The 24,516-nt window shown below is 47.0% G+C and overlaps 2 protein-coding genes across 6 annotated transcripts in view; both read right to left on the bottom strand.

The window, feature by feature from the left end:
- The window catches only part of LOC120764830 (uncharacterized), a 118,107-nt gene that overhangs the window by 71,285 nt on the left and 22,306 nt on the right, over positions 1 to 24,516 (bottom strand). Inside the window, exon 1 of one of the 3 annotated variants that reach the window (XM_040088897.2) lies at positions 8,343 to 8,512. The exons of the other annotated variants lie outside the window; for them this stretch is intronic. The gene's annotated coding sequence lies outside the window, so the exon portion shown is untranslated. Of the gene's footprint in view, positions 1 to 8,342; positions 8,513 to 24,516 lie in introns of those variants that run through there. 3 annotated transcript variants of the gene reach the window in all.
- LOC120764829 (non-histone chromosomal protein HMG-14A-like) lies at positions 16,481 to 24,397 on the bottom strand. 3 transcript variants are annotated; one of them, XM_040088895.2, is made up of 7 exons: positions 24,344 to 24,360; positions 24,093 to 24,136; positions 22,927 to 22,956; positions 22,225 to 22,254; positions 21,714 to 21,764; positions 18,410 to 18,553; positions 16,481 to 17,180 (listed from the first exon to the last, which is right to left on the bottom strand). In XM_040088895.2, the coding sequence occupies exons 2-7, from the start codon at positions 24,105 to 24,107 to the stop codon at positions 17,133 to 17,135; spliced, it is 318 nt and encodes a 105-aa protein (XP_039944829.1). In that variant the 5' UTR covers positions 24,108 to 24,136; positions 24,344 to 24,360; the 3' UTR covers positions 16,481 to 17,132. The 3 variants fall into 3 exon arrangements, with proteins under 3 accessions (XP_039944829.1, XP_058279864.1, XP_039944828.1); XM_058423881.1 differs by having other exon boundaries at positions 24,093 to 24,397; XM_040088894.2 differs by lacking the exons at positions 24,093 to 24,136; positions 24,344 to 24,360 and having other exon boundaries at positions 22,927 to 22,998.

The following is a 24,516-nucleotide window of genomic DNA, read 5'->3' as shown; positions in this document are numbered from 1 at the left end:
TAAAGAGAAACAAAAGAGAATTGATTGGAGGATTCCAAAAATGGGGAGATGAGGAATGGCCCCCTGAACGCATACTGGAAACATATGGGCCAGCCACCTGGGCACAAGATGGGAGTTGGGGATATTGAACCCCAATTCATATGCTAAATCATATTATAAGTCTTCAAGCTGCTGTAGAGATAATAACGAACAAAACTGGTCAGGCAATGGAATTAATATCAAGGCAACAAACCCAAACAAGAGCGGCTGTGTATCAGAATAGGTCGGCTTTAGACTATCTATTAGCTGAAGAAGGGGGTGTTTGTGGAAAGTTCAATACATCAGATTGTTGTTTAAAAACAGATGACAATGGAGATGCCGTCCTGGACATAGTCAATGATATCAGAAAATTCACCCACGTACCAGTTCAAAAGTGGGAATCAATGCTAAATACTAGCTGGTGGGATAATGTGTTGGGAGTAGAATGGTGGAAAAAGTTAGGCTTCTTCCTTTTATGCGCTACAGCTTGTCTAATATTTCTTCCTTGTTTGATCCCCTGTTTAATTCGACTCATCACCAGTGTGGTACAAGGCATGCAATTAGTGAACATTGACCAAAAGTTGCCTACAACAACACCACAAAGGATTATGGTGTTAAAGAAACAAAATAATATAGAAAACCCCTTCAAAGAAGCGAGATTGATTTGTGAAAAATATGAGCGAATAATGAAAGCTAGAAAACAATGAATATTGCTCGAGCCAAATCAACTATAAAAAGAAAGAGGGAGGATTGTGAAAAGTGCATATTATATGGCTCTACGCAAGATATTTACTATATGTATTATGTTGTATTGATTGTTAATGTTGTATTAATAGTTTGATAGTATGGTAAATGTAGTTTTGTAGTTAAAATGTAGGTTTTATGTACCAACCACAGGAAAACGTAAATCTTTCAGAGAAAAAGAATTTACTACTTCCTTATCAGAAGAGACCAACTTCTCCTGCCTTGCTCAGCCCTGAAGATGCCATAGAGATTAAAGGAAAAAAAGTGATACTACCCAGAGACAATTCTTTGTTTGAATGGAATTTATGCATCATGTATGAAATGTATGAATATTCAACAGGCTATTGCTTTTAAGAGATAATCCTCTGTTATCAAGCGTCCTTCTCCTGAGCTTTTTGCTCAGGGAGGCACCCAGACGTCTGTAACTTTGTTTTTATTGTCTCGTATTGTCCTAACCCTAATTGTTCAATTATTTTATTACTCTAATTCTATTTTTATAATCATTTCATTACTATTAAACTTTCAGAATCTTAAAAACATGTGATTAGAGTTTTTCACAGGCTCCAACCAGGGAATAAGCAAAACCACCAGGTTTTGTCCCTGCTGAGGGAAAGGGGACTTTGTGGGGCATCTGGGGACACTCAGTGAAGGGGTGCACAGCCCTTGGTGCCAGGACATCAACCCAAGCTTCAACATCCACCAGAGTTACTCCTGATCAGAACATGGCACCTACAATCACATTTTATAGAGAGATATATTTATATATTTAATATTATGTATATTATATATAATACGATATTATTGCCCAGAGAAGCTGTGGCTGCCCCCTCCCTGGAAGTGCCCAAGGCCAAGTTGGATGGGACTTGGAGCAACCTGGGCTAGTGAAAGGTGTCCCTGCCCATGGCAGGGGGTGGAACTTGATGGGTTTATGGTCCCTTCCTACCCAAAGCAATCTGTGATATGTATAAAGCATAAATATAAAAACTATAAGCAAATATCACCAATTCCTGCTGCAGCAATGAGCGCATTGTTGCTCTCCCAAGGATGTTGTGGGCTACTGAGGCCAGAAGATCTCTCCTCTCACTCTATGACTTATCCCAAGTCTCTGTCTAGCTTTCTTTGGGACCCCTTTAGACACTGGAAGAGGCTCTAAAGTCTCCCAGAGCTTTCTCCAGAACACCCTCAGCTCTCTCAGCCTGTCCTCATAGGACACACAGCACTGTTTCTGTCATCCTAAATTTCTGCAGCGAAGAGGCTGCAGGGCAGGCAGGGAGAGCTCCCAGCACTCCAGAAGGTTCCAGCTCTTGCAGAGACATCACACTTCCTTGTGATGGAGGAGAATCATGCATACATTTTACTTTGGCTGCTCTCTGGTCCCTGCCTGTGCATCCTTGCTGGACATTCCTGCAGCAGGAGCTGGGACAGAGCTGCTTCCACCATCCCCCAGCCCTGTTGAGCCACTATCACAGTGCCACATCCAGTGACACCCTGAGAGCTTGCTACTTGCTCCTGATCCCCATGCCATCACCCCATGCAGCTGGCTAACCCCAAATTCCCAGGGATGACCTCGCTGTGTGTGCAGAGCAGCCGTGCAGGAATCCCCAGCCAGGACCACCATGAGAGACTACAGCACCAAGTGAAGCTGAGAAGATTTATAGCCAAGATGAGCCAAAAAGGGGGTTGGAAATAATTCCTGAACCCAAATGGAGCAGCACTGGGAGTTGGGAATCTGGACCCCTTCTCCAACCCAGTGGTGGCCATCACCTCACCTTCAGCACCAGCAGCACCAAGCAAACATAGGCCCTAGGGTGGCATTTGGGGGGTTTTGCCAAGGGCAGGAGGATGTGGTGCCCTTTTCCTCCTGGGAAAAATTCAGCTACAATGGAGAATATTTCCGGGAACACACCTGCTCAGGGGGATGTGCATGGCCCAGGTCAGTGGCGCAGGGCTTGGCAGGGACACAGGTGGTACCTTGGGTACATCCATGCCATGTGTCTGACCCCACCAACAGCCACATGCAGTGGACAGCAGAGAAGTTTTCCTCCTTTCAAAGGGTCTGGAATGTGGCTGGAAGGGCTCAGACCAAAGGAGAGGTACAAACCTCTGTCCCCTCACCCCCCAGCTCCTTCCAGAGGTCCAGAGCCAGGGACAATTCCAGGTCCTCTCCCACCACCATGGGTTGCTGGTCCTGCACTGGTGAAGTGTTTCTGTGTCCCACAGCCCCACCGGATCATCTTCCAAAAATTTGTATAATCACTTCCTAAGCCATTACGATTCCTAGGCTCCATTTGGGCAATGAGTTACATGGTTTAATTACTCATTGTGTGAAATATGTTCATTTTGCATCTGCCACTCTGTAATTTCATTTGGGGGCTCTTTGTTTGGTGTCCCCACACAAGAGCCACCGACCCTTATTCACTGTCCCTGTGGTGCTGCACCAGGGAATACAAATCCCACCTCCTTTCCCCCCTTGTCTGTCAATTCTTTGCAGACAAAAAGTTTAATTTATTTAATTGTTACTGATATAATGTCCTAAAAGTCTCCTTTCCCCTCCAACAGTTAATTATACTTGTTAATTATTTTAATTATTCCCAGGGTAATGTTGTGGGTATAGAGGAGCATAGGAGTAAACACAGAGCAGGGAAATCAGGATTTACTCCAAGATCTTTGTTGATAACCAGGCTGTAACCACATGGGTGGTGAAACCAGAGCAGGGAATGTTTGGCCTGGATTTGGAACTTTCTCTTGGCAGCATGGAAGGATTTATAGGAAGAGAAGGCAGATCCTGTAGGATTGCCCTCAGATGAGGCCCGGAGAGGCAACTCTGGCCTTTCTCTCCTGGCAGAGCTGACACAAAATGGAACCATGACTTGGAGAAGTACTTCTGGTCAGCACCTCCATTACGCTGGATTTATATGAAGGAAGAAACCAAACCAAGCAAACTTCCAGCGTGCTGGAAAGCTGAGGCTCAGCCTGAGGCTTAGGGACAGCCAACCTCCAACTCCAGTCATGTTCCAAGGGGAGCGGTGGCCCCGGATCCATGAAACAGCAAAGCTCGTTTTTGGTCCCACAGAGCAGCCTTTGCCAGTGCCCCCGGAGCCAGGGTGAAACCCGAGAGCTGCCACAATCCAAACCTTCTCCACAGCTCCTTTTATCTTCCTGGGGGAAAACAAACAGCTCAAAAGCCGGAGCTTTGTGGCTAGGATGTCACACATCTGGTTTGAGCTCCAAGAAATGCACTTCCACTCCCTCCCCAAATTGTTCATGTTAAACAAACAAAACCTCGGCAATTTTGTGAGATTTTGGCTCTGGGATAACTTCGGAGCAGCTTTGACTGAGAATTCCAGGCTTGTGCTACACTTCATTCCCAGTGGAAGCAGCACACCTCACTCGCCAGGAGGGAGGCACTTCCAAAGGGGAACAGCCGTGCCCTGGAACCGCCTTACTGGGAATGCTGCCGAGAGTGGGAGGGGGGAGTTGTCTTGACCACTCTGTGTTTATGTTTCAATCCAGCATTTTTCCCCGTGTTATCTATGCTTCCTCACCCCCTTTTAAGAATGTCTGGAATTGTTTAAGATGTGTCCAATTGTATTAAGTTGCCTTTGAGAGCTTTATGGTGTCAGTTGGATTCCCACTCTTAGGAACAGAGCTTTCCAATTTGCCATTTTTCCCTTTTCTATCACATCAGCACCAGCTTCCTTTCAGTGCTTTCAGGTGTTACCTCAGCCTGAAGTTCATGCTAATCCTTGGACATCTCTTCCCTTTGACACAGTTCCAGTGATTCCCTGGTTGGTGCTGCAGAAGGAAGGGAGTTTGATTCCTCTGGGATCCTCTCCCACCAACCCCTCCCTGTTGTTTTCCATCAGAGGTGGATAAATCAGGGCAGATCGTAGAATAATGGAATCACAGAGTGGTTTGGGTGGGAAGGGACCTTAGAGCCCGTCTCATTCTATGCCCTGCGATGGGCAGGGACACCTTTCATGAGACCAGGTTGCTCCAAGCCCTGTCCAGCCTGGCCTTGGACACTTCCAGGGACGAGGCAGCCACAGCTTCTCTGGGAACAGATGAAAGGTGTGGGAGCAGTTCTGATCCTCCCCCCATCCCCTCCTTGACTAACTCTAGCCCAATCCCAATCAATGGCCACATGAGTCACCAGTGACATCTGTCTCCTTTTCCATGCTCACTTATGACTACCTCCAGCTTCTCCAGGCACTGGGACAGTCTCTGGAAGCCATGTTGACATTGTTCTCTCCAAGGACAGAGGCTCCTCGAAAGCCACCCAGCGCCGGGTCCGGGGTGTTCCCGGCTCCTGGAGCCCATCCAGAGCATCAAGTTTCAGAGTGGGGGCTCCCGGCAGCTGCATGGGAAAGGAGCAGCACCACTGGGACAGTCAGAGGGAGGAGCCATCATTTCCATTGCAGGGATTCAATTTTCTTTCTCCTTCATCAGATTAACACCAGTGTTACTCCATTAACTGCCAGGGAGTTGCTCTTGATCTGACAATCAGACCCATCGGAGTGTCACAAAATCCCAGGCTGGTTTGGTTTGGAAGAGTCCTCAAATATCCTCTGGTTCTGCCCCCTGCCATAGGCAGGGACACCTTCCACTCTCCCAGGTTGCTCCAAGTCCCATCCAGCCCAGCCTCGGACACTTCCAGGGATCCAGGGGCAGCCACAGCTTCTCTGGGCAGCCTGTGCCAGGGCCTCCCCACCCTCACAGGGAAGAATTCCTTCCCAATAACCAATCTAAATCTATCCTCCATCTTAAAGACATTTCCCTTTGTCTTGCCCCTCTATCCCTTGTCCAAAGTCCCTCTCCAGCTCTCCTAGAGCCTCTTCACGCACTAGAAGGGGCTCTAAGCTCTCCCCAGAGCTTTTCTTCCCCAGGTGAACACCCCCAGCTCTCCCAGCCTGGCTCCAGAGCAGTGGGGTTTTCTTTTTCTTTTTTTTTTTTTTTTTTTTTTTTTGTGTACAGTCACTTCACTCAAAGGAGCAAAGGTAGAATTGGGATGAACCTGCAAAACCCTTCCTTTTATGTGCTTGGAGGGGTTGATTTATTTTATTTTTCCCCATTTTCCCCCTTTTTTTACATCCCAAGGACCTCACTGTGATTTTCATTCTCTGATTGCTGAGGCAGCTGTGCCTTTTCCCTCCTGATCCTCCTGTGCTGGAGATCAGGATGGTGGTGTCTCCTCTGATTTCCCTGTCCCTCCCAGGACAGTGACCAGCGTTTTCAAAGTGGTTTTTAGTGGGTTAATTGTTTAGAGCAATCAAAAGCAAATGCTTGCCCAGTTCTGTGGAAGATCCCGTGAGGACACTGTGTGAGGACACCGTGCTGCTCTGGGAGCCTGCTCCAAAAGCTGGATCATGGAATTACAGGAACATTTAGGTTGGAAATACCCTCCAAGTCCATTGAGTCCAAATGTTTGTTGTTGTGCATTATTTGTGTTTATATTGTATTTCATTTTTATATTGGGTTTTGTAATGGTTTCTTCTGTACCCCCTGTTCCCCTGGAAAATGTATCATCCCAAAGTTTGTCCCTGCTCCTTTTCCTCGCCCATTCTCCCACACTGGAATGTAACCCAATTCTGTTCCACTCCCACCTTATCCCTGATTCGGTAGTGGCTTGTTCCTGCCTCTAGCCCCTTCCCCCTGGATAAAAGCCAGGAAACCACATGGAAAAGCCTCTAGGCTCAGGGATGGGGACAGGGACTGGGCTTCTGACCCAGGTGGGGGCAGGACCACAGAAGAAAGACTGAATAAAGCCCTGATTCCCCCCGAATCAAGTGCAGAGACCCTTCCTTTTGCCATCGGCGGGTGCCTGCTCTCCCTAAAGGAAAAGGTTCACAGCTGCTCCGGGATCTATGGGGCCCTGAGGAAAAAATCCTTCCAACTGTGGTTTATTTCTCAAGTTAGCCGAGGCAAAAACAGAGCCGGCGCTACAAAAGAGAGAGAGAGACACCACAGGTGATGCCCAAGCGTGGTGCCCGAAGCCACTGGCATGGCTCCCAGGAAAATGCTCGAAGAACCAGACATGGAGCACGTGGCTGAGGAACCTCACACAGGCACATGAGTCCAGAAACGTGGCCCATCCATGCAGAGAGACAGACCCTTCAGGCTTGGCGTTCACTGTGGTGTCCCCGAAACACCGGACTCCACAGAGAGAGGCTGTGGTTTTCCTTTGGACTTAAAAAACCCCATCAGATTGCTGCGAAGAAGCCTCCTGAGTGACAGGCTGCTCCCAGAGAAAGCAACCACATGTTCGTGGACAGCCGACCCTGGGAACCAAAACTGGAAGCTCTTTTGCACAAAAAGGGTCAGTTTCAGGCAAAGGGGAGCAACTGGGAAGTTTTTCGTCTCCACGCTGGAGTCTGGTAAGTAAAAAATCTTTCAGAGGTTTTAAATCTCAGGGAAGGGATTTTTCCTTTGGGGGAAGGTTCTCACCTTCAGGGCAAACCCACAGGGTGCTTTTAAAAGCAATTCGGTTTGGGCTGCGCAGCCCCGGGGTGGAAGTGGTAACAGTTTCTCCTCCCGGGTTTTTTTTTTTTTTTTCTCTCCAGCGAGGGTTTTTTTGCTTTTTTTTTTTCAGTTTCCCAGTTGCAGTCGAAGGGTGTCACCGAGACACACAAAGCAGCCACATGCAGACAAGAGGTTTCGCAGAGCAGAGGTTCCTCTGATCCGGCCCAAAAGCTGAAACCAGGCGGAGAGAGCCTCTTTGTTTTATTTCTTACTTTTTATACATTTGTGGGTCTAGCAGAAGATTGGCTTCTGGGGTTTTTCACCCCTCAGCCAAGTGGCTAGACCAACTGTCAGTTACAATTGTTTTCAGGTTAGAAATATGCAAACAAAGGACAGAGAATGAAAAACAAAGGATTTGTTTATGTTACATCTGTGGGAAAAAAGGTAGAATTGCTCTTAATATTGTACAGTAATTAAAAAGATCTGACTCCATTTATGAAAATCAAAAAGGCTATAAAAAACTCAGAAAAACCAGGGTAACAGAAGGGGACACAAAAACTTAAAATCTGAGCCAAAAATGTGTGCTAGGCTGTCTGTGTCCCAAAAAAGGGTCTTTTACAAAATTTTAAGTGCCTTGGATGATGGTGGGACCCATTGTTTAAAGAAACAGTTGAAAAAAATTATTCGCTGGTTGTTTTCTCACTTTCCCCATGTGCCCTTAGAACAAAAAGCTTCCCGGAATTTTGGGAGGTTGTTGCAAATAAATTGGCTGAATCAGGCACTCCTAAGGACACAGAAACTGCAAATTTTGCTCTCTGGAGTTTGCAAATTCAGCTTGCATTGCAAAAGCAAAATGAAGTGGAAAAACAGCCAGTTCTCAGTGAATTTTCCCCAGTTCCCTCAGTTTCTCCCTCTCCCGACCCCAAAATCCCTTCCCCAAGCTCGGGTATTCTGAGGAAAGCAGCCCATGAAAAAGCGCAGGGAAGCTGCAGTCCCCCTGGCTTTCCCTGAATCCCCGATTCCCCCTGCCCAAGTGATCCTGGCCAGACTGCTCAAGAAACATCTAAACCTACCCCAAACCTCCCTTCTTCCCCAGTTTGTACATCCCATGTTCGGTTTACCTTTGCAGGCATTCGAGTGCCCAAAACACCCATTCTGGAGATCCTCAAGCTAGTTTCAGTTCAGTGCGGGGGTCACAAGATGGACGTGACCGTGCTGCATTTTTTTCCTTTGTTCCCCAAAATGGGAGAAGCCATGTGCTCCCGAAATATGAGAAGCCTCTTTCTTTATCTTTCCCTTCTTCCCACAATCCCTTTCGTAACCTGAGCAACCCTTTCCTCACCCCAGACCCCTCCTTCCCTTTGGAGCCGCCCCTGGCACCGCCCTCACCTCTGACTCCACCCCCTATCCTCAAACCTCCACCCTCCAACTCCGCCCCTTGTGACTCAAGCCTCCAGCCCCTCCCTGCTCCCAGTTCCCATGGTTTCCCCGCCCACAATCCCAGTTCCCATGCCCCGAAGGAGGGGGCGGGGGGAGCTGGGAACCCAGAAGCAGGAACTGATCCCAGCTTCTCTGCCACCCCTGTCACATATCAACGGTCAAAAAGGGGGGGTGTTGTCCATGGTGATTGGGACCCCCTTCCCCAACAAGCGATTCAGGATTTATGCAAAGCTCATATCAATTTTGGATGCGAAAGTGAATACTTTCGCAACCTTTTAAAAGCAAATTTAGCAGGGAATCCTATAGTTCCCTTTGACATCTGGCAGCTTTTTTCATCCCTCCTTTCGTCCACACAGTTTAGGCTTTGGGAATCAACATGGAAAAAAAAGTTAAGAGATTTACTTCCCGAGCTTTGGCAAAATCCTGAAATGGCTGTTGATAATAACAATTTACCAATTCGATTAGAACATCTATGTGGTGATGGTGAATGGGTCTCAGCACTCAAGCAGGCTCAGGAAATTCCTTTAGCTATTTTGGAGCGCATTAAAGATGCTGCTTCCAAAGCATTCTTTTCAATCCAGCCCAATGGGCCTTTCCAACCACACAGCAAAAGAAGGCAGCTTCCATCAGAACCTTTCATAAAATTTGTAGAGCGATTAACCAGAGCTATCGAGTTACAGGTTAAAAAGGAAGGAGCCCAGGAACAGGTCCTGGAGAAAATGGCTCTGGCCAATGCAAACGAACAGTGCAAGGCAGCCATCCTCAGCCTGCCCATGGAACCGGCTCCAACCTTAGATGACATGCTCCAGATGTGTGCCAGGAAGGTTCCCTTCATGACAGCTCACCAAAGCCACAGTTCAAGAAATGCATTTAAGCTACCACAAAGAGCCACTGCTGCAGACACCGTGCCTCCTGTGCCTGTGCCACGACCACTGCCCAGAGAAGAACAACATGACTCCTGTGCAATCAGGCTGGACATTGGGCATCTCAATGCCCTTTAAAGAGACAATTTTTGGACTTTCAGGACAATGGGGGCGGGGGGGTCTTGAGGGCCCAAAGGGAATCTTTCAAAAAACTAAAGGATGAGCGCCGGGTTGCCCAGCGTACGGACATAAATGTGGCAAGTCCAAGGAGGGGGGAGAAAAAACAGGAAAACGCGAATGCCAACCTAACTCATCCTGCCTTAACCAGTTCTGCTTTTCAGCAGAAGTCACCGGACATGACCCTTTCAGATCATGACCTGAGCAGACCCAATCTAACCACTGAATGTCTCCGGGAGCCTTTTAGGTTGCAGCTGACAGAGTCCTTGCACCTAATTGACACAGACTGGCATTTAGGTTCAATGGATCTGCAGGTGCCAGGCTCTTGGCAACACGTTGGCAGTAAGTATGTCATCCTTGGGGACACCAAATACACACTGAGAGATATCGAGATCCTTCCGGGTCTCGTCTCATCAAACCCTAAACAACTCGTTCTCTGGCTGCGCTGTGTCCGCCCACCCTTGTTTCTGCCTAAGGGGCAGATAATAGCTCAGGCAACTCCAGCACCTGACCCATTCCCTGAGAAAGACATCATGAGGAACAAACACCCTGAGGTTTGCCCCACACGAGTTATTGGGAGGGACAAACTCATAATAGGGTGTGAGGTCCATCACAGTGGGGAAGTCATAAACATCAAGGGCGTTTTAGACACAGGGGCATATGTAACAATTGTACCAGAAAGAATTTGGCCCTCACATTGGGAACTGCATAATGTGGCAGGGCACGTACAAGGTGTAGGGGGATTGAAATTGGCAAAACAATCAAAGAGTGTTGTGCAAATTAAGGGGCCAAACAGACAATTGGCTACACTGCGTCCATTTGTTTTAGATTATTCAGAGCCCTTGTGGGGGAGAGACCTGATGGCCCAGTGGGGGGTCACGATTGGCATCCTAGATGCCCCCCCAGTTTTTCGGGCTGCGGCCACTGAAGAGCTCCCTACCCAGAAACTCAATTGGAAAACTGATTCACCAGTCTGGGTAGAGCAGTGGCCGCTCAGTAAAAAAAAATTGAAAGCGCTTCCGGAGCTAGTAGATGAACAGCTAGCTAAAGGCCACATTGTGGAAACCACATCTCCATGGAATTCCCCAGTCTTTGTTATCAAACAGGCAAACAAAGGCAAGTGGCAGCTCCACCACTATCTCTGTCAAATTAATAATGTCATTGAGGACAGTGGTTCTCTCCAGCCAGGGATGCCGTCCCCAGCAATGCTCCCTCATAATTGGAATTTGGCAATTATTGATATCAAAGATTATTTTTTCCAGATTCCTCTGAACCCTGACGATGCCCCATGTTTCGCCTTCTCGGTCCCTACCCTCAACCGAGAAGCCTCAAGGAAAAGATACCACTGGAAATTTCTTTCCCAAGGGATGAAAAACTCGCCATCTGTTTGTCAGTGGTACCTCTCTTCCCTCTCTTCCCTGCTGTCCCCAGTGCGTGCAGCTGCGGGAGAAGCCATCCTCCTGCACTACATGGATGATGTGCGCGTGTGTGCCCCCAATGATGACTTACTGTCCCACGTGCTTGACCTGACAATCGATTCTTTGGTTGCTGCAGGGTTTGAGCTTCAGGAAGAAAAGATTCAAAGGTCGCCACCTTGGAAGTACCTGGGTCTGGAGATTGGTAAGCAGACTTCTGTGCCACAAAAATTGGCTGTCAAAAATAACATCAGGCCCTTAGCAGGTGTCCAGCAGCTGTGTGGGTCTTTAAATTGGGTAAGACCTTGGCTAGGTCCGACCGCTGAGGACCTAGACCCCCTCTTCAATCTGTTAAAAGGGGGACAGGAGCTAAGCTCTCCTAGGACCCTTACCCAAGAGGCACGAGCAGCCCTAGAAAAGGTACAGGACTGTATGGCCACCAGACAGGCCAACAGGTGCAAATCAGACTTGCCATTTAAATTCATCATTTTAGGCATACTGCCACACCTACACAGGATGATTTTTCAGTGGGAAAAAGTGGAAAAATCAAAAAAGGACAAAGACTGTAGGGATCTCCTCTTAATCATCAAGTGGGTTTTCCTCAGTCACCACCGGTCCAAAAGAATGACCAGGCCACAGGAACTGGTAGCAGAGTTGATCCGGAAAGCCAGGACCCGGATCAGGGAGTTGGCAGGATGTGATTTTGAGTGCATTCACATCCCAATTGAGGTAAACTCGGGCCAAATCACAAAAGCAATGTTGGAGCACCTGCTTCATGAAAATGAAGCTTTGCAGTTTGCTCTGGATAGTTATACAGGTCAAATTTCAATTCATCGGCCTGCCCACAAATTATTTAGAGAACAAATTCAGTTCAAATTGTCATTAAAAAGTGTTCAGAGCAGGAGGCCCTTAAAGGCTCTAACTGTTTTTACAGATGCATCCGGAGCATCCCACAAGTCAGTAATAACTTGGAAAGATCCTCAAACTCAGCAGTGAGAGGAAGATATTGTTGAGGTGGAAGGATCACCTCAAGTAGCTGAGTTGGTTGCAGTTGTTAGAGCTTTTGAAAAGTTTCCTGAACTATTCAATTTGGTCACAGATTCAGCCTATGTAGCAGGTGTAGTATCCAGAGCTGAGCAGGCTGTACTGAGTGAGGTCTCCAACACTGCACTTTTCAACTTGCTCTCAAAACTAGTGAATCTGGTCTCCCACTGAGAGCAACAATTATATGCGATGCACATCAGATCACACACTGATTTACCAGGGTTCATAGCCGAGGGCAACAGAAGGGTTGATGCTCTTGCTGCGCCTGTGGAGATGGCCCCACTCCCAAACATCTTTGGACAAGCCAAAATCAGCCATCAGCTTTTTCACCGGAATGCACCAGGCCTAGTCCGCCAGTTCCACCAAACTTGGGAACAGGCTTGGGCAATTGTGGCAATGTGTCCCTCGTGCCAGCAACACGCACTCCCAGCCCTAAGTGCAGGAGCGAACTCCAGGGGATTGAACAGCTGTGAGGTATGGCAGATGGACGTGACACACATCATGTCCTTTGGTAGGCAAAGGTATGTCCATGTATCTGTGGACACCTTTTCTGGAGCTGTCTATGCCTCTGCCCACACAGGGGAGAAGGCTAGTGATGCCATGAAACACCTAATACAGGCTTTCTCCTTCCTGGGCATCCCCAAATCAATAAAAACTGATAATGGACCCACATACACATCCAAGGAGTTCGGAAGCTTCCTGCAGCAATGGGGAGTAGAGCACAAAACAGGCATCCCCTACTCCCCGACAAGTCAGGCCATTGTGGAAAGGACCCACCAAAATCTCAAAAGGGTTCTCAGCCAACAATATCAGTCTCTAAAAATAGAAACACCCCAAATCTAGTTATCCAAAGCCTTGTTCACTCTGAATTTTTTAAATTGAACATATGAAAATCTTAACCCACCAATTGTGTGCCATTTCAGAGAGAACTGCCAACTGCAGCTGAAAGCAAAGCCACTGGTAATTGTAAAGGATCCAGCAACCTGGGAAACAGAGGGTCCTCATGATCTGATCACCTGGGGTCGTGGGTATGCCTTTGTGTCCACTCCCTCAGGTCTCAAGTGGGTGCCAGCCAAGTGGGTGAATCCTTTCATCCCTAAAAGTGCAAAGCCACGTGCAGAGGACCCACAAGTGGCCAGTGCTGCCTGGAGAAGGAGAAAGCACCGAACCTTCTCCTTCTAACTATCCTTTTTCCCTTGACAGTGTTTTTCTGGACTGTTTGCACTAGATGTCATTTTTATTTTTCAGCTTTAAAGGTACTCAAGATTCGAACTCTGAGCATCTCCCATGGACTGAGCCTTCCTCCTTCTCAATTTGATAAGAAAGGATAAGGACAGGGGGACATGTTGTTGGATAAGGACAGGGGGACATGTTGTTGTGCATTATTTGGGGTTCTATTTTATTTCAGTAATGGTTTCTTCTGTACCCCCTGTTCCCCTGGAAAATGTATCATCCCAAAGTTTGTCCCTGCTCCTTTTCCTCGCCCATTCTCCCACACTGGAATGTAACCCAACTCTGTTCCACTCCCACCTTATCCCTGATTGGGTAGTGGCTTGTCCCCGCCTCTAGCCCCTTCCCCCTGGATAAAAGCCAGGAAACCATGTGGAAAAGCTTCTTGGCTCAGGGACGGGGTCAGGGACTGGGCTCCTGACCCAGGTGGGGGCAGGACCACAGAAGAAAGACTGAATAAAGCCCTGATTCCCCCCGAATCAAGTGCAGAGACCCTTCCTTTTGCCATCGGCGGGTGCCTGCTCTCCCTAAAGGAAAAGGTTCACAGCCGTTCCGGGATCTATGGGGCCCTGAGGAAAAATCCTTCCAACTGTGGTTTGTTTCTCAAGCTAGCCGAGGCAAAAATGGAGCCAGGGCTCCAAGAGAGAGAGACACTACAACTGTTCCCCCAGCATTGGCAAGGCCACCACTGGTCATGCGCCCAAGTGCCACATCCGCAGTTAAATCCCCCCAGGGATGTGACTCCAGCCTGTGCCAGGGCTGGACAACCCTTTTTTCCCTAATATCCAACCTAAATCTCCCCTGGTGCAGCCTGAGGCTGTCTCCTCTCATCCTGACAAGCTGCGTGGAGACCTCACCATGACAGGGTGCTGCCAACACTCAAATCTTGTCCCATGACACCACCTCCGAACTATCACTATCTTCACACTCTTTACCGTTGCATCTTCAAGGTCCCCAACCGTTATGATGAATAATGATAATCAGATCCACAGCAATCTGTGGATCTTTCCTGACCAGCATCAGATGTGGTAACACCCAGAACACAGGGAACAGCCAGCCAAGGACCTATTGGAAGGCACTTTCTCCACAAATTCCAAATAAACCTGAAAGTAGGTCGACTCAAGAGTTTGAAACCTCTCCTTTTCAGACAAAATAAGCCATGCTTGGGAGCTGCCATGGAGCTGGCCTTGGATTCAGTGTCTATAGACACCAGGACAGCCATGGAGGAGGGTTTGGCATAAACCAGACAATCCATTCAGTTGTGCAACTCTCTCAATACCCCATGGCTTCAAAAAGTTATGAATTTGAGCAAAATGTTCTTGGGCAATTTTCTGTACTTATTTGAAAGAGGAATTTGATTAGAACAATAGTTATAGAATTAAGAACAACTCCCACCCTGGCACTCGAAAAAGAAATAACCAAAACCAAACACTCAGTTGTATGCTCTGTGTAACAACCTCTGGACTCAGATGGAGAGACATGACTTGGGATCAGAGTGACCTCATTCCAAAGGGTGTTTGTGTTGTACCTTGGCAGATGGATGGATCCTGTGCTAAGAAAATATCAACTATATTCAGTGTCTGCTGCTTAAACCACAATACTTGAGACGCTCAGTGATTAGAGGTTGGAGCCAAAGAGAGATGGTCCCAAGGCACCAGGGCTGGGAGAAGGGGCTTCACCTTCCTGCAGGACTGCATTCCTGTTCAAAGCCCTTTTAGAGAAACCACTGGGGTAGGAAATAACACAAATCTAAAATATTTCCAATATACATTCTCTCCCTGGAGCAGTACAGGCCCATTGGGATGCCTCACCAACTGCTGGCTAAACTCATGGAATCATGGAATCCTGGAATCATTTGGGTGGAAAGGGAACTTAGATCATCTAATCCATCCCCTGCCCTGGGCAGGGACACCTTCCACCATCCCAGGTTGCTCCAAGCCCTGTCCAACCTGGCCTTGGACACTGCCAGGGATGGGGTAGCCACAGCTTCTCTGGGCACCCTGTGCCAGGGCCTCCCCACCCCACAGGGAAGCATTTCTTCCCAATATCCCATCTAACCCTGACCATTTCCCCCTTGTCCTGTCACTGTTACTGTATAAAAGATCCATCTCCCTCCTTTTTATAGCCTTTTTAGGCACTGGAAGGAGCTCCAAGGTCTCCCAGAGCCTTCTCTTTTCCAGGCTGAACACCCCCAGCTCTCCCAGCCTGTCTTTGCAGAGTGGAAATTCAGTGAATCATTTTTAGATGTCAGTCAGGATGAACTATTTTAACATTAGAACTACTGTTGGATCATGTTCCAACTGGGACGTTCAGTCTACCTGGTTTTAGCCACATCTCAGCACACTTCCACCAGGCAAAGGGAATCCAGTTACTGCTCCATCAGTTTTCACTGGAGGAGAGACCAGAGCATGCCCAAAAATCGCTGCTGGATTAAAGGAATACACTGCCAAGGCAAAGGCCCCTCAGAACTCCCTCACCTTCACTGCTGAGGAAGCTGGAGCCCAGTTAACCCCGAGCATTTGTACAGAACAGGTAGAGCAGCAGGAATAAAAATCCCGTGTCTCAGGCCTGGAAAATGAAATCCACATTTAAACATCCTCTAGTGGCCCTGGGAGACTGATCCTGAACCCCACTGAATCTAAAACACTGTCACTGAGATGCTGTTTGGGGTTAGGACACAAAATATTTAAGCTCTTGGAATTTCCCATTGCTGGACTGAGAAATAATTTAATGGGAGAGAGAAGGTTTCTGCATTGCAGACATTTTTCTTCTTATTAAATATATCCCGTAGTTGGCCATGGATGTGAAGAGACTTTCTATAAAAGCAGGCTTTAGCAGGAGTGATAAAGTTGCACAAAAAAGCTGTAACAACAGAACTGGGACTTAACCCCAGTTCACTGGTCTGGTCCAGTTCTTTCCCAGAATAAGGAAGCCTGGATTAATGGGAAGTCACACAACTGAGGCAGAGAGAGGCTTGAGCCCCAGCCAAAAGCCCAAAGCTCTCCAGAGCTCCATGGGCTCTCCCTCTCCCACTGCAGCTCTCCTGGAATTTGGGAGCTTTCTAGCAGCACAAGCAACAAACCACAATCAGCTTTTGAGGAGTCTTTTTTATTAAGATAAATCCAGCAAAATTCCTAACAGTGGGTACATACAACCAACCTGCCTTTTTTGAAAAGAAATGTTTGTATTTCATTTAAAAACAGGATTACACTTTTATTTATTTATTTTTCTTTTTTTTTTTTTTTCAAAACTGACAAAATAAAATTACATTTGGGAAACAACAGATTTCTAGCTCTTAGGTTTTTTCATGAAAATAGCTCACCTTCTTTATAAAAGCAACTCACAGAACCACTGGAATGTTTCACATGGTTATTTGTTTTGAGATCTCCCCACTTTAAGAAACCATACAACACATACAAGGGAAAAATTAAAATCTGAAGTCTGTAAGCATGACTTACACAAAAAGGAACACACTGACAGAAGTCAAAAGCTACCACCACTTATTCTTTCCATGTACCATACAAACTATTACAATCACAAAATTTTAAAACAATGATTTTTTTGTTGTTGTTTTGTTTGTTAGGGATTTAATTCCCAAGTAACTGAGATGAAGATGTTCCATAATTAAATTCATGCTAAAAAAACCTGCAGTTATAAAATAGTTGATAAAAATATTCCTCTCTGTTAACAATACAGCATGGAGGTACGGATACCAAATGATGGATATAGGACAGGGTTAACATTACTCAGACTTGGCTTCCTTATCATCAGATGCTTCAGCAGCTGGTGCCTAAAAAGGGGTTGGGAAGAATAGAAATATTATTGGTAATGCTAATTGGATTCCAATCTAACCAGCATCAAAAAGAGACCAGTTAGTTAATACAGTTAATATGACTTTGTGTGGATAGACAAGAATGCACAGAAAATATCAACACAACAGTGGGCTGATAATGCTTAAAATGAAAACATGGGAGTATTATTTAGTGAGGTAATTTTGGAATAAGTGCCTGCAGAGAGGCAGAGGTTTGGAATGTATTTTAATTAGGATCAATGATATGTTAGGGGAAGTTCAAGCCCTCATGATGGGGCACTGGAAGAATTGCTCGTCAACCACAATCCTGCTCTGTCTAAACTTTGAGGAATCACTTCTCACCTTTCTCTATAAAGACGTGCTTTTACTTTTCAAGTCAACACACCAAACCTGCAAAGCTCCTTCAAAGCCCCTCTGAAGCACATTAGCCATGTAGTGCTTTAACCAAGCGGCTCCTGATCTTGTTTTAGAAATGAAAGAATAAAGGACCCTTGGCTGGATGGTGACACTCAACCCATGAAGAGACACCACTGTCAGTGACAGAACACAATGGGCTGGGCTGTGCTATAGGCAAAGAGAGCCCTGAGAAAACACTGCTTCACTATCAGCAAAGAATCTGCTGGGACAATCCCTCAGCAGCTGATAGAGCCTGCAGCTGGACTTAGCAAAAGGCAGCTGAGGTAAGGAGCTGCCACAGCAAGGACCTGTGAGAAGAGGCTGCAGATAAGAGACAAGACTGAGTCTACTTTGCAAATCTCTTGTTGAATTGTTCTGAGGCAAATAATCATTTTAAAGAATTATGTAGAACTCAAAACCAGATTTCTGGCCCAGCACCAACCTGTGCTGAGCAGCAGAGGAACCCAGCAGTCCAGAGGGGATGTGCAAAGTCAGCTCAGGGCTGGAGGGTGATGATGTCCCTGGGCTCCTAGGTTTCTCAAATCTTGGGCATTGCTGTGAGCCAGCCCCAAGAGGGACCAGGGCCAGGAGACAGCACCTGTTGAAGGGCTCCAGCACAGAGCAGGAAGGAGCTGGAAGGAGAAGGCCATTCCTGCAGGCTCTCCCTGGGAGCTGCCCTGGGCAAGTACCACAGCTGCTCTGCCCTCACAGTGTGGCAGTGACCCCCCCACCCTCTGGAGCCCAGCAGAGTTCCTGCAACTGTACTTTCAGCACATCTGGCTCTGTTCCCAGCTTTACTGGAACTAAAGTACCTCATTAGTTTTGGTATCTCCATTTTCAGAGTGGTTTTCTTCTTTAGCATCCTCTTGTTTAGTTTCCTCTTTGCCTTTGGCTCCTTTCTTCCCTTTTGCTGCTGCCTTTTTGTCCTCCTTTTTATCATTTGCTGCTTTTTCTTTCTGTTAAGAAAACAGACAGTGAAATATTAAATCCTAATTTCCACCTTGTACATCATCATGTTCTCAACTCCAAAACTCTCTGCACAACCTCCTTCCACCCCCCAAACTTCCTGTTGAAAAAGATGAGATCAAAGTTTCACAGGAAAAATGTTTTCCTTCTGCATGTCCTGAATGTGCTACAGGGAAGTGCAGAATATAAAAGCAGCCCTGACTGGGGTTAAAAGAATTCTTATTTTAAATAGGCATTCAATTAAATTAGCTAAAAAATGTTGAACTGGCCTGTACTTCTGCCCTGCTGCTGAAAGGCAGCCACAGAACAAAACCAACATGTACAAGCACCAGAATAGTTCAGATGGGCTGTTAATGTAGCAGTATCTATTTAGAAAACTGTAACAAAGCTGTAGGCAAAGGACTTATCCCCTTCCCTTCCAGAAATATTCCTTGTGAAAATAAACCACTTCCATGCCAGAAAAACTGGGGGCTCAACAGCATCACTTTGCTAACCACAAGAGTTGCATTTATTATTTAAGTGCGGTTTCTTATACGTGGATCAGGCTAAATCAAAACAAAACCCAAAACTTTATGCTTCTGTAGTAATAATTTTCGGTAGGCAAGGTCAGATCCCGACCCTCACTAGTTTCACTTTCAAGGATGTGCCTCTTGCTGACAATAAATAACAGCACTGGCTCAGCCCCTTGCTTGATTAACCTAGTTCCCACAGAAGAACCAGAAACCCTGCAGGATCTACTCACAGCTGAGTGGGGATAAATGAAAATTATTGGATATACGTTTATCCACTCAGGAGATTTGCCTCAGTGACTACAAATTAACAAAAAGTTACAAAAAGTTAACTTTCATACTTCAATTCCTCAGTTATTAATGCACAGTTAATTTACCTTAAAAATGAGCTGCTAAGGGCAAACTCAAGTGTTAAGGGGTAAAGTCACCTGATTCTTCAATTATTAAAAATTCACCAAAATTAACAGCAAATCCTCCAGTAATGCAGAAAATTTAAGGTGGGGTCAGTACATTCAGTGAGTGAAGGCCTCTTTCCTCTCTAACCTCTCACTCCTCAGTCTGAGGGATTTCATCCCATCTGGAAAACTCTGCTACAGTGTGGTGTCAGGAGTCCTTGTCTTGGGAATACCCAGTATCCTGGTGCTGTTTGGCAGTGAAATTTAGAATTACAATTGTACTATGGCACTGCTTATTTGTTCCCTTATCCCACAACCCCCCCCCCACAACAAAGTATTAACAGAGCTAAAACCAATTCTCTGTGCTAGAAAAAGTCCCTCTTCAGAAAGCACTGGAGAAGAATCCAGGGAAACTGACTTCCATGGCTGGACTGACTGGAGAGAAAGGGTCCCACAGGACACAACAGGACCTCTGCTACAGCACTGTGTTAATTTTCCTCAATAATTTTTCTCTAGAGATGGCAACGACAGTTCAGCAATCAGGTCCTGCATTTTAGAAGTGAAAAAACTCCTTTGCCAGCTCCATGTTTTTCAAGATGGCAAAGTTTAACGGGTGAAATCTATTCTGACACACAAGAAATCATTCCAAGATACTGAAGGCTGACGAGTAAAGCCCTTGGGGCAGACATGAATTAAAAATGCCTCCACAATTCTTACTCCATCACCCTTTGCACAGATGTTGATGCAGTTTGAGGAGCTCTGGAGAGCCAAAAACACAGCTCAAGTGTCCTGGCTTCAAACAGCACCTCAGGAGCAGGAGCATCAATGCTTCCAAAGTCCATCTGGGGGCAATTCCCAAGGCACAGCTCCCAGGGGATCCATGCATGATCCCAAAGGGAGACCACACCACCCAGATGTGCACTGGGGGCCCAAACAACGCTTTGCCAGTCCCTTACAGACCTTAACTCTTGCATCCCTGTTCTTACAACTTTTCACATTCAGTTAACACAGCTTTAGTGTTTAAACCCCACAATGTTTCCATTAAAATAAAAAAGCAAACTTGGGAAAAGACCCAAATACAATAACGTGGATCATCCACTGCTGCCCTGCCCTGTGTGCCACCAGCAGCTGGCTCTGCTCTGCCTGGGGCACCAACCACTAGAGGGAAGTGCAGTGCAGAGTGCCCAGTGCTCCATCCAGCCAGGAATGTGGTCTAGAATTCCAGCTGCACAGCCGAGATGGAACAGGAAAACCTCATTGTGCACACCACTGAGATTACAGAGCTGAGCCCAAAATGACACCTGGGGTTCTCTCTCTTTTCCACGGCATCTCTGCTGCTCCGCACAGAGGATGTGGAGGGGAACAGTTCCCTCACCTGGAAGTCTGCTGGGCCATAGGCAATTGCAAATTCCTTTTCAAAGGAAAATGAGAGAGCTCCTGGTTCCCAGCCCATCATCTCCCTCTGCAACCAAAGTGTCTCTCCCCCCTGTGCTTTGCCCACCTCATCATCCCAAACCACAAGGAAAATGTGTGATGGGAACAGGTTAAAAACAATCCCTGAAGTTTTGTTGCTGGGGGGTTTATTTTTTTTTCAGCTGCAAAATCCTAAATGTTTACAGGAAAATCTAACAAAAAAGCACTGCAAACTGATGGCTGGGAAGTCTGATAAGGAGGGGATGGAAAGAAATCCCTCATGGACTGCAGAACTGTCCTCTTTGAAATGTCAAACTGTTGCTCCAAACTAAAAATGAAATTTAAATAATTTCTTTTTTAATTATACTGTCAGGCCAATGTTTTTGACATTTCCAAAAATATCCAGCTGAAGGGGTCTCTAGAACTCTGAGTGATTAAAATGTGATAAACTGATAAGTAACTGCAGAGAGGCCCTCAGAATGGATGTATAGTAAGAAACTGTAATTAAAAGCACAATTTTCAATGCCTCCTCTAATTGAGTCTCTGATCTTTATTCCAAGCATCATTTTCCCAAGAATGCACTATATGAAACTTCAGAATGGCCTTGTAAAGCAGCAGCAAAGCCTCACCACAAGGGATTTCAAATCTGCTCAGTTTACCACATTCCTTCAGTAGAAATTGAATAAAATTATGTCTTTCCCATCCTTTAGCTCACATAATTCCATCTTAAAGCTTTCAGGATAATTATGATTAAGCAAAGTGGTTAATTGTGGGGGGTTTATCCCTGCAAATACCTTGAGAAGGAAAATATAACTTCATTTCAAGACCCTTACCTTAGGTGCTGCCTTTTTGGGCTTTGGCTCCGGTTTGGGTGGAGCAGGTTTCTGCAAAAAACACAAGAAACAAGTCAGGTGAATACCAGAAATAAATACTGATTTTTATATTTTTATGAGCATTATGTTGGTAACTTTTGAAAATTTTTTGGTGGTCCTGTGAAAAATCAGTGGGCAAATTAACAGGCAAAGGAGACAGCAGGTGATTTACAGAGCCACGAGCATTTGTATGGAGAAGTCCTACAAGGAACAAATCCATCCTGAAATCAATATTCCTTAACTCTGGATACTTGTGCCCAGATGGAATGTGCACTAACACCGACGTTGTATCTCATGAGAAGCCTGGGATGTGGAGATGTTCAGGGAACAGAAACGTGGAATGGGAATTTTAAATATTGCAATACTTTAGGCATGCCTTTCCCAATTCTGGGAAAAAAAAAACCCAATAGTTTATTTTTAACCGTCCCCATCCCAAGTAATAAAATATTAAAGGATAAATACAGATACTCACAGCAGATAGTCTGGCTGACCTTCTCTTTGGCTGCACAAGGAAAGGTATGTCAGTAAAATTCAGAGAGCACGTAAAGCACAGCTTTCTCATAACTGCCACCCAAAATAACACGGCATCATGAAGCCCCATAGAAATCCTAGGATTTATGACATTATAGGCATTATGGTGAGGGCCTTGATGCCTCCCCATCCCTGGAAGTGTCCAAGGCCAGGTTGGATTGGGCTTGGAGCAACCTGGGATGGTGGAAGGTGTCCCTGCCCATGGCAGGGGGTGGTACTGGATGAGTTTAGGATCCTTCCAACCCAAACCATGCTGTGATTCCATGATCCTTGTAGGTCCAGCTCAGGGTATTCTGTGACTTCCTAGAAGTGCACCTTTGCTCAGCAGTTCTCTGCTGCCACCACTTTACTTTGCTGACATGGTAAAGGATGAAGTTCCTTTGCTTGCAAGAGTTGTGAGGCTAAAAGGGACATGTTCCCACCGGAACCGGTCCCTGACCTCAGCCCAGGGGAGCTGCTGGACCCCCAGCATCCTCAGGGGGGGTCACCTGCCACCTCAGGTGATAGTGATGGCTCTGAGCACCCCAAAACCAGGCACAGGCCACCCCCAGGGGCTGAACACCCCTCATGAGCTGCGTGGGTTTCCTAATTTCTGCAGAAGCCCACAGGAATTCTTGGAGTGGGGACCACACACAACTCCTACCTCCTCCTTTGCCTCGCCTTCAGCTGGAGCCTGCAAGGAAAGCGACACACTGAGGTGAGAAAGCAACACCATCCCCTGTGACTCCACCTGAGCCCCGAGGGGAGCCGGGGGGAAGCTCACAGGGCTCCCCAACACCACCCGCAGCAATGGCGACCTCCCCCCATCCCCGCCGCCTCACGGACTACAACTCCCAGACTGCCCCGCGACCGCCGCCGCTACGTCATCACGTCGAGTTCGAAAAGTTCCCGCTAATTTCCCCTCACACAACAAGGTCGCCGCGAGCCCCGCAAGGACAATGAGGGACAACCGGGAACGCGGCGATCGCACCCGCCCGAGATGTTTCGACTCGGTCTAGGCCCCCGGCGGCCCCGTGAGGCGCCTAGACCGGGTCGAAACCCCTCGGGTGGGCGCCTCGGTGACTCAGGGGCGACCGCGTCCCCGCCCCGCTCCCCCAGCCCGCACTGTGAGGGGAGGGGGGGCGCCCCATATTCCCGCTGCCCCAAAGTTCTTGACTACGGTGATAAATCCCTTTTCCCCGCTTTCCTTGAAGGCCAGTTTCAAATTCTGCGCCGCCTAATGGCCCCAAATTACTATTGCACAACCATCTGGTATGACAAGAAGTGGGAGGCAAAAAAAAAAAAAAAAAAAAAAAAAAAAAAAGAGAGAACAAAGGCAAACGCAGGAGAAAGAGGCAACATTTAAAGGCGAATCCAGCCGGGAATGGCGCGATGGGGATTAAAACGCTGGCGGAGGTGGGTGGGGGGTTCTGGGGTGTCGTGGCGCAGGTTTTGGGGGGTTTTGCTGCCCCGCGTTCTCCACAGGGGCAGCACAGCACTATGGCTGTTTGTAATCCAGCATGGAGACACTGCTGCTCCAGCATTCTCCTCCTTCCCAAACAAAACAGCCCAAAAGTGAACTCGCCGCGATGCCCTGCCCGCCCCGAGGCCCGAGCCCTCCGCTCCCCGCTCCGCTCTAGGACATACACCAAAATTTAAAAATGCAAAACAAAAGAAACCAACCAAAAACCCCAAAAAACTCCACACACGCGCGCGCGCTAAATTTTTTTTTTTTACAGCTAAATTTCCGCGATTGCCCCTTTAATCTCTCCCCCTTCGCTCCCCCATCTGCCTTCCCTCGTTTTTTGGTTTTTTTTTTTTCGTACTTACCTTTCTTTTGGGCATAGTTGCACCTTAATAGTTGATTGCAAAACCTAATAGAGATAAGATATCGAAAAATAAATGGAAGCGGCGAAAAACTGTTCCGACCGTCCTGAAAAAAAAAAAAAAAAAGACAGGAAAAAACCCCAAAAATAAAAAGGAAGATGTTTAAGGGACCAAGAGTTAATTGCGGCAGAAACTAAACAAAAAAAAACAAAAAAAACCCCGCTTTATTGCAAACAGTAAAATTACACCAACACGCAACCAAACTGCATGAATGGGGAGCGCGAGATGGGCCCGGCCGCTGACTGACGGCCGCAATGGCCAATGGGGGCACAGGGGCGGGGCCTCCGTAGCGCGCTTTCCGCGTGTGCACGGCCTGGAGCGTGGCTCCGGCACCGCCGCCTCCGCCCGCTCCCCGTAGGGCTCTGCG

Source organism: Hirundo rustica, chromosome W (assembly GCF_015227805.2).
Source record: "Hirundo rustica isolate bHirRus1 chromosome W, bHirRus1.pri.v3, whole genome shotgun sequence".
Taxonomy (NCBI): Eukaryota; Metazoa; Chordata; class Aves; order Passeriformes; family Hirundinidae; genus Hirundo; species Hirundo rustica.
The sequence above is the reverse complement of the archived record's forward strand: the minus strand, read 5'-3'. Positions and strand labels throughout refer to the sequence as shown.

What these genes read in the sequence shown, in the direction of transcription:
- LOC120764829 (XM_040088894.2), bottom strand. Translation starts at nt 22,998, where the DNA reads ATGGTGTTGCTTTCTCACCTCAGTGTGTCGCTTTCCTTGCAGGCTCCA. An exon ending in CCAAAAAGGCAGCACCTAAG is followed by an intron (nt 18,554 to 21,713) that starts GTAAGGGTCTTG and finishes TTTTCTTAACAG; the next exon opens with AAAGAAAAAGCAGCAAATGA. An exon ending in GAGATACCAAAACTAATGAG is followed by an intron (nt 17,181 to 18,409) that starts GTACTTTAGTTC and finishes ACCCCTTTTTAG; the next exon opens with GCACCAGCTGCTGAAGCATC.